Source organism: Schistocerca serialis, chromosome 4 (genome assembly GCF_023864345.2).
Source record: "Schistocerca serialis cubense isolate TAMUIC-IGC-003099 chromosome 4, iqSchSeri2.2, whole genome shotgun sequence".
Taxonomy (NCBI): Eukaryota; Metazoa; Arthropoda; class Insecta; order Orthoptera; family Acrididae; genus Schistocerca; species Schistocerca serialis.
This window is the reverse complement of record NC_064641.1, coordinates 635,213,821-635,233,198: the sequence shown is the minus strand read 5'-3', so window position 1 is coordinate 635,233,198 and position 19,378 is coordinate 635,213,821. Positions and strand designations below refer to the sequence as shown.

Below are 19,378 nucleotides of genomic sequence, written 5' to 3'. Positions count from 1 at the left end.
ATGGCAGAGCGCACTTTTAGAGTGCGGGTGAACACTACTCTCTCCAGTACTTTCTCCCAAGAAAACGGGGTACTCCAGGGCTCCGTGCTAAGTGTTGTACTGTTTGCCATTGCCATAAATCCAATTATGGACTGTCTCCTTCCCGATGTCTCATGCTTCCTCTTTGTGAACGATTTTGCGATCTACTACAGCTCTCAACAGACCAGCCTTCTTGAACGACGTCTTCAAGGCTGTCTCGATCGCCTCCACTCTTGTAGCATCAAAACAGGCTTCCGCTTTTCTCCCAGTAAGACCGTTTGTGTTAATTTTTGGCGTCGTACGGAGTTTCTTCCACCCTCCTTACATCTAGGACCTGTCAACCTTCCGTTTTCGGACGTCGCTAAATTCTGGGGTCTTATGTTTGACAGAAAACTGTGCTGGTCCTCCCACGTTTCCTATCTTTCGGCTCGCTGTCTGCGATCCCTCAACACCCTCCATGTCCTGAATGGTACCTCCTGGGGAGCGGACCGAATGGTCCTTCTCCGCCTCTATCGCGCCTTAGTGCGCTCGAAATTGGACTATGGAAGCATAGTTTACTCCTCTGCTCGGCCGTCTATTCTTCGGCGTCTCGACTCTATCCACCACCGTGGATTACGTTTAGTTTCTGGAGCTTTTTACACCAGCCCTGTGGAAAGCCTTTATGCTGAGACTGCTGAACCTCCGCTGTCCAATCGGCGAGCAGTCCTTCTGAGTCGTTTGCTATCCATCTGTCTTCCATGCCTGCTAATCCGGCCCATGACATTTTTTTCGACGACTCCTTTGATGTACGGTATGCAGGCCGCCCTTCCTCCCTACTACCACCAGGAGTCCGCTTCCGTCAACTGCTCCATTCTCTTTCCTTCCGCTTTCCTAAAACCTTCTTGACAACTTGGGGTACAGCACCGCCTTGGCTCCGTCCTCGGACCTGCCTGCTCCGTGACTTTTGTCAATTTCCCAAGGATGGTACCCCTTCACTTGTTTATCGTCGGGCATTTGCTGCTCTATGTGCACAAATGAAGGAAGCCACATTTATTTACACTGATGGCTCGAAAACATCGTTAGGTGTAGGGAGTGCCTATATTGTTGGCGACACCCCAAATCGATTTCGGTTTTCCGACCAGTGTTCGGTTTATACTGCGGAGCTTTACGCTGTTCTCCAGGCTGTCCAATACATCCGCCGCCATCAGCGGATACAGTATGTTATCTGTTCAGATTCTCTCAGCTCTCTCTCCTCAGTCTCCAAGCTCTGTACCTTGTCCACCCTCTGGTCCACCGGATTCAGGACTGCCTGCGCTTGCTCCACTTGGGGGGCGTCTCGGTGGCGTTCCTCTGGCTCCCAGGACACGTTGGTATCTGTGGAAATGAGGCGGCCGATATAGCGGCCAAGGCTGCAGTCTCTCTTCTTCGGCCAGCTATTCGATCGATTCCCTTCGCCGACCTACGGAGTGTTTTATGTCGTCGTGTTGTTCTTTTATGGCACGCACATTGGTCGACACTTCCCCATAATAAATTGCGAGACGTAAAAGCTGTTCCCTGTGCTTGGACCTCTTCCTCCCGAACGCGTCGTCGGGAGGAGGTAATTTTAACTAGACTCCGGATAGGGCACTGTCTTTTTAGCCATCGACATCTTTTAAGCGGCGATCCTCCCCCACTCTGTCCCCACTGCTATCAGCTGTGGACGGTAAGACACCTTTTAATTGAGTGCCCCTATTTTACTCCGTTACGCGCCCGTCTACAGCTGTCGCCTGATACATCGTCCATTTTAGCAGATGACACGCGCTCGGCCGATCGCGTTCTCGAGTTTATTAGTGCCAGTGAGATGACATCAGTCATTTGAAGCTCTTTTGGGGACAACCAATCCCTTTCTGTAGTGGATTTTTAAGCTTTCCTTCTGCTTTCAGTTTCCCCAATTTTTTGACTTTCGTTCCCATTGCTGCTGGTTTCCATTTCGTTTTTTAACGTTTCCTAAGTTACAGACCGGGCGCTGATGACCATAGCAGTTTTGCGCCCCAAAACCAAAACAAAAAGAAAAAAAAAACACTATGATAAGTGCCTCAATGTGTTTGGTGACTGTTGTTGTTGTGGTCTTCAGTCCTGAGACTGGTTTGATGCAGCTCTCCATGCTACTCTATCCTGTGCAAGCTTCTTCATCTCCCAGTACCTACTGCTCCACGCTGCCCTCCAATACCAAATTGGTGATCCCTTGATGCCTCATAACATGTCCTACCAACCGATCCCTTCTTCTAGTCAAGTTGTGCCACAAACTTCTCTTCTCCCCAATCCTATTCAATACCTCCTCATTAGTTATGTGATCTACCCATCTAACCTTCAGCATTCTTCTGTAGCACCACATTTCGAAAGCTTCTATTCTCTTCTTGTCTAAACTATTTATCGTCCATGTTTCACTTCCATACATGGCTACACTTCATACAAATACTTTCAGAAACGACTTCCTAACACTTAAATCAACACTCGATGTTAACAAATTTCTCTTGTGGGGAAACGCTTTCCTTGCTATTGCCAGTCTACATTTTATATCCTCTCTACTTCGACCATCATCAGTTATTTTGCTCCCCAAATAGCAAAACTCCTTTACTACTTTAAGTGTCTCATTTCCTAATCTAATTCCCTCAGCATCACCCGACTTAATTCGACTACATTCCATTATCCTCATTTTGCTTTTGTTGATGTTCATCTTATATCCACCCTTCAAGACACTATCCACTCCATTCAGCTGCTCTTCAAAGTCCTTTGCTGTCTCTGACAGAATTACAATGTCATCGGCAAACCTCAAAGTTTTTATTTCTTCTCTATGGATTTTAATACTTACTCCAAATTTTTCTTTTGTTTCCTTCACTGCTTGCTCAATATACAGATTGAATAACATCGGGGAAAGGCTACAACCCTGTCTCACTTCCTTCCCAACCACTGCTTCCCTTTCATGTCCCTCGATTCTTATAACTGCCATCTGGTTTCTGTACAAATTGTAAATAGCCTTTCGCTCCCTGGTGACTATGTGGAAAAATAGTATGTCAGTCGCTCTTTAAGATGTATACAGGGTGGTCCATTGATCGTGACAGGCCAAATATCTCACGAAATAAGCGTCAAACGAAAAAACTACAAACAACGAAACTTGTCTACCTTGAAGGGGAAACCAGATGGCGCTATGGTTGGGCCGCTAGATGGCGCTGCCATAAGTCAAACGGATATCAACAGCCTTTTTTTTTTAAAATAGGAACCCCCATTTTTTATTACGTAGTACGTAAAGAAATATGAATGTTTTAGCTGGACCACATTTTTCACTTTGTGATAGATGGCGCTGTTAGAGTCACAAACATGCGGCTCACAATTTTAGACGAACAGTTGGTAACAGGTAGGTTTTTAAATTAAAATACAGAACGTAGATACGTTTGAACATTTTGTTTCGGTTGTTCCAATGTGATACATGTACCTTTGTGGACTTAACATTTCTGGGAACGCATGCTGTTACAGCATGATTACCTGTAAATACCACGTTAATGCAACAAATGCTCAAAATGATGTCCGTCAACCTCAACGCATTTGGCAATACGTGTAACGACATTCCTCTGAACAGCGAGTAGTTCGCCTTCCGGAATGTTCGCACATGCATTGACAATGCGCTGACGCATGTTGTCAGGCGTTGTCGGTGGATCACGGTAGCAAAAATCCTTCAACTTTCCCCACAGAGAGAAATCCAGGGATGTCAGATCCGGTGAACGGGCGGGCCATGGTAGGGTCTTCGACGACCAATCCACCTGTCATGAAATATGCTATTCAATACCACTTCAACTGCACAACAGGTCTGCCGGACATCCATCATGTTGGAAGTACATCGCCATTCTGTCAGGCAGTGAAACATCTTGTAGTAACATCGGTAGAACATTACGTGGGAAATCAGCATACATTGCACCATTTAGATTGCCATCGATTAAATGGGGGCCAATTATCCTTCCTTCCCATAATGCCGCACCATCCATTAACCCGCCAAGCTCGCTGATGTTCAACTTGTCGCAGCCATCGTGGATTTTCCGTTGCCCAATAGTGCATATTATGCCGGTTTACGTTACCGCTGTTGGTGAATGACGCTTCGTCGCTAAATAGAACGTGTGCAGAAAATCTGTCATCGTCCCGTAATTTCTCTTGTGCCCAGTGGCAGAACTGTACACGACCATGCAATTCCTGGTGCATAGAAATATGGTACGTGTGCAACAATGTTGATGTAGCATTCTCAACACCGACGTTTATGAGATTCCCGATTCTCGCTCAATTTGTCTGCTACTGATGTGCGTATTAGCCGCAACAGCAGTTAAAACACCTATTTGGGCAGCATCATTTGTTGCAGGTCGTGGTTGACGTTTCACATGTGGCTGAACACTTCCTGTTTCCTTAAATAACGTAACTATTCGGCGAACGGTCCGGACACTTGGATGATGTCGTCCAGGATACCGAGCAGCATATATAGCACACGCCCGTGCTCACAATAGCCATACGTCAACACGATATCGACTTTTTCTGCAATTGGTAAACGGTCCATTTTAACACGGGTAATGTATCACGAAGCAAATACCGTCCGCACTGACGGAATGTTACGTGATAGCACGTACTTACACGTTTGCGACTATTACATCGCCATCTATGACAAAGCGAAAAAGTGGTTCAACTAAAACATTCACATTTCCTTACGTACTACACGAATATGTAATAAAAACCGGGGATTCCTATTATAAAAAACGCAGTTGACATCCGTTTGACCTATGGCAATGCCATCTAGCGGGTCAACCATAGCGCCATCTGGTTTCCCCCTTCAAGCTAGTCAAGTTTCGTTCTTTGTATTTTTTTCGTTTGACACTTGTTTCGTGAGATATTTGGCCCGGCCACTATCAATGGACCACCCTGTACAATAAAATGTGTTTCTTGTACTTAGTTTTTTTTTAATGCCAAAACGTTCCCTACTTTCTGAATAGCCCTCGTAGAATTAAAATATCATCGACAAATCTTATAGTTTTATTTCTTCGCCATTTTATTGTTTGTAGTACGTACAGATGGAATAACTTGGGGAACGGTCCACAAGCCTGTCTCACTCCCTTCCCTACTACGCGCTCCATTTCACGTTCTATGACTCTCGTTAACAGCTGTCTAGTTTCTGCATAAAAATGTCCTTTCACTCCCTATTGCTTTCCAGATAACTTCAGAATTCCAAAGAGTGTATTATAATCAACATCAGCAGCTTTTTTCCCGTAACCTAAAAATGCTATACGAATATATTTGCCTGTCTTTTAATACGGTCTCTCCGCCATGCCGTATGATTGTTAGCCGCGCGTGCCGTATGCCGCAGTGAACATACCGAAATGAAACTCAGTGAAATACAAGTTATAACTAAATGAATATTCATTTTTACTTACAAATTTTCACATTAAATGTTGAAAGTGTCCCCCACTTGAAGGGAAGTAACCCAGGCAGGCGAACAATCATACGGCATTGCGGAGTCTTTGAACACCCCGTATAAGTCGCAGGGCCAATATTGCCTCTCGTGTTCCTATTTTTCTCTACTGATCTTCCGCAGAGTCGGTTTCTTCCAGTCGTTCCACTGCTCTGTAGATACACTATGTGATCAAAAGTATCCTGCACCTGGCTGAAAACGACTTAAAAGTTCGTGTCGCCCTCCATCGGTAATGCTGGAATTCGATATGGTGTTGGCCCACCCTTAGCCTTGATGAGAGCTTCCACTCTCGCAGGCATACGTTCAGTCAGGTGCTGGAAGGTTTTTTGGGGAATGGCAGCCCGTCCTTAACGGAGTACTGCAATGACGAGAGGTGTCGATGTCGATCGATGAGGCCTGGCACGAAGTCGGCGTTCCAAAACATCCCAAAGGTGTTCTATAGGATTCAGGTCAGGACTCTGTGCAGGCCATTACAGGGATCTTCTTGTCGTGTAACCACTCCGCCACAGGCCGTGCATTATGAACAAGTGCTCGATCGTGTTGAAAGGTGCAATCGCCATCCCCGAAGTGCTCTTCAATAGTGAGTAGCGAGAAGGTGCTTAAAAATCATTGTAGGCCTGTTCTGTGATAGTGCCACGCAAAACAACAAAGGGTGCTAGCCCCGTCCATGGAACAATCAACACCATTATACCACCGTCTCCGAATTTTACTCTTGGCACTACACACGCTGGCAGATGACGTACACCGGGCATTCGCCATACCCACACTCTGCCATCGGTTGGCCACATTTTGTACCGTGATTCGTCACTCCACACAACTTTTTTCACCGTTCAATCCAATGTTTATGCTTCTTACACCAAGCGATGCGTCTTTTGGCCTTTACCGGCGTGATGTGTGGCTTACAAGCAACCGCTCGACAATGAAATCCAAGTATTGTCATCTCCGCCTAACTGTCATAGTACTCGCAGTGAATCCTGATGCAGTTTGGTATTCCTGTGTGATGGTCTGGATAGATGTCTGCCTATTACACGTTACGATCCTCTGCAACTGTCGGCAGCGTCTGTCAGTCAACAGACGAGATCCGCCTGTACGCTTTTGTGCTGCACATGTCCCTTCACGTTTTTCACTTCACTATCACATCAGAAACTTTGGATGTTTAGGAGTGTGGAAATCTCTCGTACAGACGTACGTCACAAGTGCCACCCAATCACTTGTCGACGTTCTAAGTCCGTGAGTTCTGCGGAGCGCCCCATTCTGCTCTCTCACGATGTCTAATTACTGCTGAGGTCGCTGATGTGGAGACATGGCAGTCGGTGGCAGCACAATGCACCTAATATGAAAAACGTATGTTTTCTTAGGGTGTCCGGATACTTTTGATCACATAGTGTAGTTCGTTGCAACCAATAATACATCCACCAGCACCTGCCTTCTTTGGTGAATATTTGCAGGTAGTTAGAGGTAACAAACCGAAATCTGTCAGTTCCTCGATAAGTAGTCGTTGAGTATACCAGGCCACTCAACACACATTCCCATAGCTCCTTCCCTTCGGTAGTACTGATATTCACCTTTTATATGGCGCTCCCAAACGATGGACTTGTGCATTTTCTTCGGAGAATTTCCGTGCAGAACATAAGCATGCTACCGCTTTCTACGTAGAACGCTTCTAAGCAGTGGGCGAGGAAAGATAAAACGGATTCGGTAGCGGAACGGAGCACGGTTTCACGTTACCTCCAGCCATAATGTCAACAGAACGACGCCCGGGCACACGCTTACTACTTCGTCAAAGACGCTGTTCGGAAACTATATCCGCGCAGACCAGTCAAATATTCATCTGCTCTAACCGTTTCGTAGTAGTCCCGGCGAAATCAAGTACCCTACATTCACTACAGCTCCCAAAAAAGTATCCCACTACTACTACCTACTACTACTACTACTACGAACTCCCCCTTCCTTATTCCTCTTCCCCGCCGAGGCCACTAAAGCGTTCGATCAGAAACTAGACGTTCGATTCAGTGTGTAAGGGGACATTTCTGTGACCAGAAACTACTACAGCGATATCTTAGCTTCATGATGATATAAGGCACTCCTCGAATAACATCCGCTTGGGTAAAATCAGTGTACGCTGGGCTTTGAAAATCGCAACCGTCGATCAGCAATCACTGCCGCTTTGAAGTCACGCATTTGCCGTAGGCAAAAGCAAGGTTCGAGTATGAAACGTGGAACTGCCGGTAACGCTACACATCCTCGCCCCGAATGAGTCGCTTGCCTCCTTTCTTCAGGGATCCAGAGCCGACTCCACCATTTCTCGATTTCAGCACGGCGTAGGTGAAACAGTACATGTTAGTGTGTTGGAAGTCTACGAAATGGGGTGTCTGTCTGGCATAAACACAATACCGTTAATACAGAGTGTGAGTACCCTTAGGGTTGTGTGTTACGCTACCGTCATCTTAGGAAGACATTGGAATACACTGGTTCCTGTAAGCAGGGAAATAATAATATGAAACTGATATAACCCTGTCCCTCAGGTTGTTCTGCGTGTAGAAGACGAAATCTTTAAGTTCTTTCCATTGCAACATATTTTCTCTGCCTTGTTTCCACTGTTATTCGTGCAAGTGCAGATTTATGCCTTTGTATTGATTCACGATGTACAGAGCACGACAAATTTCCGGAAAGCAAAGGTGAGGAAAAGTGATGTGATTACAGAAAAAATCTTAATACTAATATTCCGCGCCAAAAGACTGGGTGTTACTGAAGCTTTCAAAGACCCAACCGTGACCACAGTGATGGTGTAGAAAGGGAATTAAAAGTTTAAGCTTAAACAATTAAAACTTTGGGGTTTGCCGATGACATTTTAGTTCTGTTAGAGACCGCAAAGAACTTGCAAGATCAGTTGAACGGCATTGAGTGTGTCGTGAAAAGAGATAGGATGAACATCAGCAAAAGTAAAACAGGGATAATGGTATGTTGTCGAATTAAATCAGGCGATGCTGTGGAAATAAAAGCAGTAGATAAGTTATTCTATTTGGGCTGCAAATTAACTGCTGATCTCCGACGTATCGGGGATATAAAATGCAGACGGGTTACAACAAGAAAAGCGCTTCTGACAGAGGCTTTTTGAAATGTGGCGCTGCGCCGGAGAATGCTGAGGATTGTCCAGGTATATCAGAGTGTTGATATAAAAGAGGTACTGAATCGAATTGTGTGTGTGTGTGTGTGTGTGTGTGTGGAGGGGGGGGGGGGGGGGGGTAATTGTTGCAACCTAACTAAAACAAGGGGTCGGTTGATAGCACACATCCTGCGTTATCAAGGGATAGCCGGGGGGGGGGGGGGGTAAAAAATCGACGACGACAGCTGCAATGCGAACCTTTAATGTGCACGAAGTCCATTGCAATGCGGTATTCGACCCCGTGTTGGGGAGTGGGTGCTAGATAGGTTCGTAGCGCCCCTTTCGACTGTCGTCGAAGCTCCAGCGTGGAGTGCGAGCAGTGGTTTTCGAAACGAGACCCGGGCACCGGCACAGGTGCTGGAGCGTGTCACTGGGGCAGATGGCAGCCGAGGAGCTGTGGTCCGTGTTGTGGAAGCGCCTGTGCGAGCGCGCGAAGGCCTGGCTGCGAACTTCCCGCATGAGGTGCGCTTCTCTGCCGTTTGCTTTATTGGATTTGCTTTTCTTGTGTTGCCTTGTCGGAAGGAAGACCCGTAGGGCACGCGGCTCCCCTCTACTAGACGAGCAGCGGTCTGGCAATTTGTCACCTGTTTGAAATGTCATGTACTCGCCTCCAGGTCTCCTCTGCACAGAGTGTCGCAGGTGTCGCTTGAGGTAACTAGGTTTTCGAGATGAAAAAAAGATGGCAGTGTTGGGTTTTCAGAGTCATTAAACTAGACAGTTAGAAGTAGTTGATGTCTTGTTCCGTCTCCAGCTTATATACTAGTATTTTCTTGCATAGTACGACCATTCCATCAAACGAGCGATTAAAAACAGCCTACGTGACATTTCAGTGTTTAAGTATATAATTTGAGGGGTTGAGAAACTGATGTATAAAATTAACTATTACAGCAACACTAGTTGGGACCAGTAAACACGCTAAGATATTCGCCACCACACAGCATTACTGCAATTGTATATCATTTTTTATTTATCTCCCATATAAAGGCATTTGTTTTCTCCTTCCTGCAGTATTCAGAAGTTCATGAAGTTTTTGGCTTATTTCTTCTGTTTTATACGATAGAAAAATATTTAGTTTTATATCTGGTAGGCTGCTTCTACATTATCAATGTCTGTATGGGATATTGTTATCTCTCTGTGTATTACGTTACTAGTGTAAGTGATTAAAATATTTTTATTCTCAGGAATGAAGAAGACTCTGAAGAACTGCCTGTAGAAGACGGTGAAGAGGCGTTGGATCTAGGTCTGGGAGCTGAAGGTTGGTGTCGTAGTATTGCAAAAATGGATGAATTTATCTCTGCAGTTATTTCAGTGCCTGCCAAATAATTTGTTTGTTAATACTATATAAAAAGGTCATAAAACTGAATCTAACAAGTAGTTATTCATTGCAGCTGGCCTACTGTACAATGGGTGCCCTCCTGTTACAATTGTAAGGTATGTACTCTTTCGTAGTGACTTATTTGTAAAAGTAACTATAAATGAGATACTAGAACAAAAGCAAAAATTGTTACAGTGATGAAAGTATTCAGTTTCTTTGTACCACAAACAAAAGGCTGCTTCATATATATGAAGAACGTTTCAAAAAGGATATATCTCATACAGAGTGACACAACATTTTAATTCATTGCATTTGTGTAGTATAACTATGAGAAGACTCTCAGACAGTGTCGAGATTAATGACAATCGGCGCAAGTAATTTAAGAGAATAAGATTGCTAAGAAAATTGTTTCAGTTGTGCAGAAAACACTGGTGCTGATAATTAGATGATGGTGGTAACTGAACTGAAAGTGCATGTAATTGTACCAGTGTCAGAGAATGATTTCAATTTCATAACTACATCAAGAAATATTTGAGAACTTAGTTTCATAGTTGTGATGCAACAGAGGATGTATTTGCAGTTTCTTCCTGTGTGAACCGTGACTTGAATGTTATTTCTTCAGATGCACTGCTTGCAGTTTAAAGTTGTGGCTATTACTGTAATTGTATGCCCATTTCAAAAATTTCTGAAGCAGAATAAAAGTAACCTCAGCTACAAGTTGAAAACAAATAACAAGTTTGAAGAAAGGAGATTGAACTATATTGGTGCCACAACAGTGATTTATTACATTATTGTTAATTTTTTCATTTGATTTGTTGATATAAATTAGCATTTTATCATCTGAAGTAACTGACTGCAGAGACATCCAAACCTTTACTAGGACCACTATTCTTCTAGTTCTTTTGCGTATAAAATATGGATTTTTAAAAAAAAATTCTTTCCTGATAACATATTTTCACTGTTTTTACCTTGTGAGATGTTGTAAGGTCTTTGTATTGATCAATACTTTGCAGAAAACCACAAATTTTAAGCAATCAGTTGTGAGAGAACCAAGATGTGACTAACCTAGATTACTGTACCATCATAAAATTTTTGATTGAGTTGGTACAAATTTGCATTTCCCACCAGTCTGCTAGTGTCAATACAGGGCTTATTACTGTTGGAGACATTATTACTGTAATTAATTAGTGCATAAACTGGAAATTGCACTGGTCCACTGTGCATTTTTTGCAGAAACCAATGTAGACAGTCTTTATAGAGTTCAATGTACTGAACATGAATATCATGATTAAAATTGTGTACTAGCTCAGGATTACAAGTAAGATGGGACTTAACATTTCATGTCTACTGCTACTATAACCAATAGGGTATATACATTAATTGAACTTGCCTAGTTTATTCATGCCTCTCTTTGCCTTCTTCTTGTGGGTGGTGTCTGGAGCCTCTCTCTGTAGCATCCAGCAGGTGACAGCCAACATAGCAAGAGTCCACTGTCCTATGTACCTCTGTTCCACGAGAGAAACGTCCCGGTGGAACTGCGCTCCAGTCTCATAACTGAATCCACCCAGCCAGTGACCTGATAAGCATGAATGAGTATGTCCACAAGGTCCCTGTAATTTTTGGCACTCCCGTTTCCCAGTATCAGTGCTGTCACACTAAGAAGAATATACCATGCATGCAGCTGATCAGGGTTTAGAGTGGATTCAGTGTGTGTTCCCCCCAACAGCTGGTGCGCCTTTACACTAGTGAATATCCCCTTTGTGATCTCTGTGCTGAGTTATGGTAACTTGTTACACACATACTGAAGTGCTCCTTCATTCCTGTGCACAGCCTTAACAAATGAGTCCCAACTTAACGGACACTGATGGGAGGACAATTTTGTTGGGATTCACTAGTGATTCTTCGGTAATATTTTTGACCCAGATAAAAGAGCTGTTCATGGAGACCATTCCCTCTGTGTTCACCGTTTTTCTCTTGTGTGACTGACACACTCACATGGGCAGCAGTAGTACGTAGTGTAACCATCTTCCAAACCCAACAGCATTCTAAGGACTTTAAAATCTCCACATACCAGCCATTCATGCTTACTGTAATTAACACATTTAAGAAAAAAACACATATAAATGTTAGCATGTAGCTCCATTTACAAATTAATTTGCTATGTGAATGTAAAAGACCTGTTCCATGTCATTACGATTTATTGTGCAAATGATGCACGGAACATTAAACTAACTAACTAATAAACCTACAATGGATTTCAACATGGTTTATCCTTCCTTAGCTAAGACAGCATATGCAACAGGGATGAATGATCTCTCAATACTCCTGTGTAACAGTACTGCCTTCAGGCTTGCTTTTGAACCATCTATGAAGAGTCTTCATTCCTCTGGTTTGTATGTAATGTTCAGGTCTTCCAACAGCCCATCAGTGTGACTGCAGAATTTAATGGCGGATGATAGCAATTTTTTGATTGTATGTCTTTTTTTTTTTGTATTGGTTCAGCTTCATTGCTATAACTGCTTAATGGTGGTACATATGGGGAGACTGGAGTTGACAATCCTTCACCCTGAGACACAGGGTGAATGACAGATGAAATGGGATGTCCTCTTCCTCCTCTTCTGAAGGAAGATACCATACAAGAACAGCAATCTGACATTATTCATGGGTTTACAACAAATAGCAGGCCCTCAAACTTCATGGAGATGTTTTTACCATAGATCCAAGCAGTCAGTGTAGATGAATGCAATGTGCAACACACATGTGGATCCCATGAGTTATCTTGGTCTTCAACTTGACACTCAAAATACAAGGTATATGCTTGTTTCACTGCTGTAGTCAACAGTCACGACCTTGGACCATACATAATATTTTCACAGAAGTTATTAGGTTTGTTATCACAGGTGTGGGACATTTATGTGAAAGTATATGTATGCACAAACATGGTTCTGCAGTTTCATCATTTTACCACACATTCATTCTATGCTGATCACAAAAACATCCTGTCCTATAACAAGTGAACTAACACAGCATAAGAGGATGCATCTGTGACAAACGACAATTAAAACTGTATCTGGTTTGTTCATTCGACAATGCTCACATGCGTGGATGGTGCACATGAGTCATGGTGTGCAGCAGTATTGTCAAATTGTACTAGAAGTGTCCACCTCACCCACAGCAGAGAAACCCTTGTCACAGTGCCTTTGCATGCAGCTCTCCTAATGTCCTGTAAGTGTGACTGTGAATTGTAAACACCTCATTATTTGTAACCTTGAGCTAGGACACAATTTTAACCTTGATTTTACTGTTCAGTACATCTAAATCTATAAAGCACAGCTACTTTAGTTTCTGTAAAAAATAAAGAATGATAGTTTTTGTATCCTTTGAGTGTAATATGGAATAGTAAAATGTAAGACTGTTTAGTAACAACGTAACATCTCCTACTTTTAGTGTTCTAGGGTTCAGGAAATATCATTGTGATAATGTTTTAGTCTTAAAGATTGGGGGGCTTACTGAATTTTAGCAGAGATCATGATTATTGTATTTAAAAATTCTTTTATAATTTCAAGTGTAGTGCTTACAATTTGAGGATTCTTTGTGGGAACATAAGTTTCAAGAACTCACACTGTATGTATTGTGAATACTCAAAACACTAGTTGTTGGCTTTGACCTGTGACGTAATGCTAATTGCTGCTCTTGACATCACCATTTGGTGCGTATTTTGACAGTTTGGTTGCTTGTTGGTGAAGCTGACAAATTTGAAAGCAAAGAACTTTGTTGTGGTGACAGATATCTGCAGCTTTGCTGGAGGTCTAAGTTAGGTTGGAAGGTGGCAGTTTAGTTGTGAGTTGAGGCAGTCTCTGAATGAATGGGAAAGCAAAACACTACATTGTGATGACAGATGAATCGGTAGTTTAGAGCCTCCCTTTTTTGTGGGGGTAGATGATTCAACATTACAGTTGCCAGGTTGTTTACAGTGTTCGTTAGATGTTTCTGTGTGTTACAGGTCAAAGCCAGTGACTAGTATCAAATATTCCTCTTTATCGAAATTGCTCTTAAGTGTGCAGGAGTGTTTTCTTTTTCTCTCAATATATTCATCAATTTATTGCAATTTCATTAGTCTTTTTGGGTATGATTAGTGGCTCTTCTTTCATTTAAAATGTTTGAAGTTCGATACCTTGCCATTCTAGTCATAGGCTAATCGAGTTCTTGAAAGGTTACACAGTATGCCCACATTTAGTGTTTCTGGCTAGGAAATGTGAGCCAAATGTCAAATGTCAAATGAACTAATTTTTTTTATTTTTAGTTTGTTGGCGATGTTTGATCTTTAATATCATCGTGCTAATCTGACCTCTGTTTCTATAAAGTTTATATAACTTGGAAAAGTTTATTCCATGCTATCATAGTTTAAAGTTGTTTGATAAACAACATAATATATTAGTTATGATGATGAAGATTTTGATGTAGTGTTGACTGCCACACTTTTCTTTGTTCTTTGTATACCAGTGAATAATTTGTCTAAAATAAAATTGCATTTGAGTAAAGCCTGGCAAAAATAATAGCTGACACAAATTATCTAATCCCCCCCCCCCCCCCCCCCAAATACAAATAATCTTACTAAAAGGATATTGTTGCAGTATTAATCTGCCATTACATTTCAGTTCTGCTTTTCCTCTATTAATATCTTACGCTTTAAAACGGAAGAAGTTTTTTTCAGATGTTCTTCACACTGCTCTTGTTTATTATTGTCAGGGTGTATTGTGCTTTCACTCACATATTGAACCATGTTGTGTACTAGTTGTCATTATTAGTGTAGGGGTTGCCAGTCTATTAAACATTGATTGTCCTATTGTCTACATCAATTTTTTTTATGTAAACAGAATCCTGATATGTTTTTTGCAAGCTGATAAGCTGTTTAACTTTTCAGTCCCAGCCAGCCATGCATTAGTCCGACTTCATTTGGAGCTGTCTCTGAAGTCAGGCTAGGCAGGCAGAAAGAGATAAGTCCAGGCCTTGTCCGTGAATCTTCAGTGCAGTCAGATGTGACATCTCATGGAAGCCATGGCTCAAGTGTAGACTCGTTCTTGGAGTCCCGCAAGCCTGATCCTGAAGAAGTGCTGCTTAATCTAGGATTTGGAGGACCTCCTATAGCAGAGAACGAAGTGTCACGCATTCCACGTCGCTTCCTTCAGCCATCAAAAGTAATACTATATAATACTATATATTTATTACTATAGCAATGAATCTTATGAATAAAGTAGTAAAACTATGATTCTTAGAACCATTAGGGCCTAAGGTACACCACCATCAATTTTGAGTTTGTAGTATGCATGCATGCTCCTGATGTTTAAGAATTTTATTGTGAACCAGCTTTATCTATACTGTTGGCCCACATTGTACTGGATGGTTGTAATAAAAGTGCAGCTACTCACAGAGGTCCAGTGTGGGCTGTAAGTATCATATGGCAGCAAAACTTGGTTAATTTGCTAACGCATTAATGCAGAACGAATTTACGCTTGAAAAAATTAGTTCTATTTTTGGCCACCAGGTGTAAGTCTGGCACTATGATTGCAAGAAAAACATATCGAAATGTATCCATACGTAATGGATTAGGGATGGGAAGTGAGCAGAAAATGTCAATCAAGTGAGAAACACGCATCAAAAAAAGTTTTGCATCACCTCGGTTCCAACAGTTCCAGAACCTGTACAGAAAATTGGAACAGAGATCAACATAAACCTCATTTCAGCTCTTTTTATTGCTCATGAAAACCGCACATTGTATGTTGTACCACCATACAGTGAGACCTTCAGAGGTGGTGGTCCGGATTGCTGTACACACCGGTACCTATAATACCCGGTAGCATGTCCACTTGCCTTGATGCATGCCTGTATTCATCATGACATACTATTCGTACATCAAGGACTGTTGGTCCAGATGGTCACACTCTTCAACAGCGATTCGGCGTAGCTCCCTCAGTGTGGTTGGTGGGTCACGTCGTCCATAAACAGCCCTTTTCAATCTATCCCAGGCATGATCGATAAGGTTAATGTCTGGAGAACATGCTGGCCACTCTAGTTGAGCGATGTCGTTGTCCTGAAGGAAGTCATTCATAAGATGTGCACAATGGGAGTGCAAATTGTCGTCCTTGAACACGAATGCCTTGACAATATGCTGCTGATATGGTAGCACTCTGTCGGAGGCTGGCATTCGCATATCGAACAGCATTTATGGCGCCTTCCATGGCCAACAGTGGTGTACGTCGACCCCGCACAGTGCCATCCAAAAACAGCAGGGAACCTCCACCTTGCTGCACTCACTGGACAGTGTGTCTAAGGCATTCAGCCTGACCAGGTTGCCTCCAAACACATCTCCGACAATTGTCTGGTTGAAGGACTATATGACACTCATCGGTGAAGAGAATGTGATGCCAGTCCTGAGCAGTCCATTTGGCTTGATGTTGGGATCATCTGTACTGCACTCCATGGTGGTGTGGTTGCAAAGATGGACCTCACCATGGACGTCAGAAGCTGTGCATCAAGCAGCCTATTACTCACAGTTAGAGCTGTAACACGACGTCCTGTGATTGCATGAAGAGCATTATTCAACATGGTGGTGTCGCTGTCAGGGTTCCTCTGAGTCATAATCGGTAGGTAGTGGTCATCCACTGCAGTAGTAGCTCTTGAGCGGCCAGAACGAGGCATGTCATCGACAGTTTCTATCTCTCTGTATCTCCTCCATGTCTAATCAACATCACTTTGGTTCACTCAGAGATGCCTAGACACTTCCCTTCCTGGCACAAAGTAACAATGCGGATTGTCTAGGCACATTTGAACTACAGTCAACATGAGCCATGTACCTCCTTCCTGGTGGAATGACTGGAACTGATCGGCTGTGATACAGTATCCACAGTCAGGATTTCTGTGACCTGGGGTGATGGAAAGCTTTTTTTGATGTGTGTATTAACTGCTGCTTACACAGTTTGTTCAGTATAAGCACTAGAAACATCAAGAAGCTGCATCCATGGAACATGATCAACAGTACCAGTTTTGCTACTGGTGAGCAAAATTGGAACTAATGTTTTTCCAGCATGAATTGGTTGTGCATTAATGCTAATGCATTAGCATATCTACCAAGTTTTGCTGCGATATGGTAATTACAACTCACAGTGGACCTCTGTGAGTAGCTCTGCTTTAATTATAACCACTTGATGTAAATGAACATTCATGAAAATCTGTCTCCCCAATTTCTCTGATATTCATTTTCGTATGGGCCCAAAACAAAAAGTATAATATTGTTGTCCTTTATTAACATTAATAATGAATTTCATCTTAAATATTAATTAATATTTCATAACATAAATCAGATATATTACTTTTCGTAGGAAATAAAGAATGTTGAGACTTGGTTAAAAAACAAATCAGACATATGAGACTGTTGGTTTGTCTACAAATTTTATTTTCATGAATATGTATTTTTCTCAAAACTTTGTCCCTGTGATTTGTGCCCTTGTGGTTATCAGTGCTTCAGCTGATCATTTCATGTTCAATATGATATTTAATAATTATATTCTAACAGAAATAACACTTATTTCTTTAGATACTTTTTAATGTAATATTTTGATGAGGTACAAATATTTTTCCCATGTAAAAAATATTATTGTTTGATTTATTTTTGTCCAAAACAAATTTCACTACTTCAACATTATATTACCCATTATTTATTACCTACAAGCCATCTGCAAATGGAATTGCCAAATATTTGATAACTTTGATCCTTGCACCTTAGTTTCCATACATGCAACAAGTCTAATTAGATAGAACATGGCTTATTTAATTACAAGAGAACACAAAACATTATGCAATAAATTGTTCTAGGGACTATGTTCATAAAGACACAATCTGAAGGCAAAGACATGATCTGAAGGTTTATTATTGTTGATACACAGGTGAAAGGTGTTGCAATTGATGACTTCCTACGCTATCAGCAGGATCTGATAGAAAATTTTGAGACAGGCTTTTGTGGATACAGAGGGCTGACTGGTAAGTTTTGATTTTTTTTTTTTTTTTTTTTTTAAATATGGTTTCTCTACTTTGTGGGTTGAACTTCCAAAATTTCATGAATATCTTCACACTAAATGCCTATTACTTCAGTGCCATCCTTATCCGTTACATCTTTGCTTGCTGCTACTAACAAAAACTGTCTTTGGCTCTCTTTCTCTTGTATTATTAAACCAGAATAAAATCAATTATTTGGAGTGTTTGTTGAGCCCAAGTTCTCAAATGTAGAAACAGTAGCTGCTCATAACTCTGTTCTCTGTAGCTGTGCATGGTTGCTTGAATTAACATGGTGTTGTGCTGTGACAGGTGTGGTGGTGGGCTTTTTGCTCTGTTTTGCAGGCTCTCCTGTGCCAGGTGCTTCCTCAACGCACATTGTCTCGTCAGCTTCATCTCCGGTGAGGACGTTTGCCCCCCTTTCCCCCATTTTCAGTGAAAACTTGGTGAACATTCCTCCCCGCTTTGTGCCTCTGCGACACCAAGTTCCCCGCAAGCACCTCTGTGTCCCCGGTGGGACAGGTGCTGGGGGGAGCCACCCGTCGCTGGGGCGCTCGCTCAGCTCGCGGCGCCACCACCTGTCAGCTCCTCGCTCAAACCATGATAGACGTGCCAGTGAGCCACATCCTACAAAAGTTTGACTTGGCCTCTTTGAAATGGAATTATCATTTCTTCCATTTTTCTTTGCGTATGTTGTGTATATTGTTAAATATTTACTACAGATCATTACAAATTATTGTAATTACATTACAATGTGGGATCTACTGTTGTTATTTAATAAAATATTTACTGATGTTGGCTTCGTCTCTTAGTAGAAGAAGTATGTATGATGGCACAAGATGGCTGTGATGTGTTCCATAACTTACGAAGTCTGTGTATAATGTCCTTCATGCAGTATTTCCTTCTGTGCAGTAAACTTTGAAACATATATGCATGATTATTGCTTTATGTCATTGTGTGTTAACAGCTTGACTGCATAAGAGGCTTATCAAAAGCTTCAAATTAACTTTTAAACCAGGTAGTACTATGATACTGAGAACTTTTACTTTCTCATTGTGTGCACAATACTTTCTTGTGGACTAATTTTTTACATCCCAAATTTGTCGGGAACTATGGATAGCACTAGAATTGAACAAGTCTTGTGAGGGAGGTCAATATCAAAATAGGTGTATTGTGTAATCAATTATATTTATAATGCAATATGTTTTTGGTATACTTTATTAAAGATACTAATATCTTTTTAAGTGTCTGCTATTGTAAAACTTGTAAACATTCAATTGTTGACTCTCGTACCTCACTGTCATATGTGTTTGATGTATACACCTCTTTTTACCTTCATTACTTATCAGTGTAATGTTTGAGCTGTGCC

At 42.0% G+C, this 19,378-nt stretch overlaps 1 protein-coding gene across 4 annotated transcripts in view; it reads left to right on the top strand.

The window, feature by feature from the left end:
- LOC126475478 (uncharacterized) overlaps positions 1 to 19,378 on the top strand; it is a 507,316-nt gene that overhangs the window by 363,538 nt on the left and 124,400 nt on the right. For all 4 annotated transcript variants that reach the window (XM_050103373.1, XM_050103374.1, XM_050103371.1 and 1 more), the window contains exons 4-7: positions 9,827 to 9,900; positions 10,034 to 10,076; positions 14,885 to 15,158; positions 17,904 to 17,997. In XM_050103373.1, the coding sequence (XP_049959330.1) occupies positions 9,827 to 9,900; positions 10,034 to 10,076; positions 14,885 to 15,158; positions 17,904 to 17,997 (485 nt within the window). The remainder of the gene's footprint in view (positions 1 to 9,826; positions 9,901 to 10,033; positions 10,077 to 14,884; positions 15,159 to 17,903; positions 17,998 to 19,378) is intronic.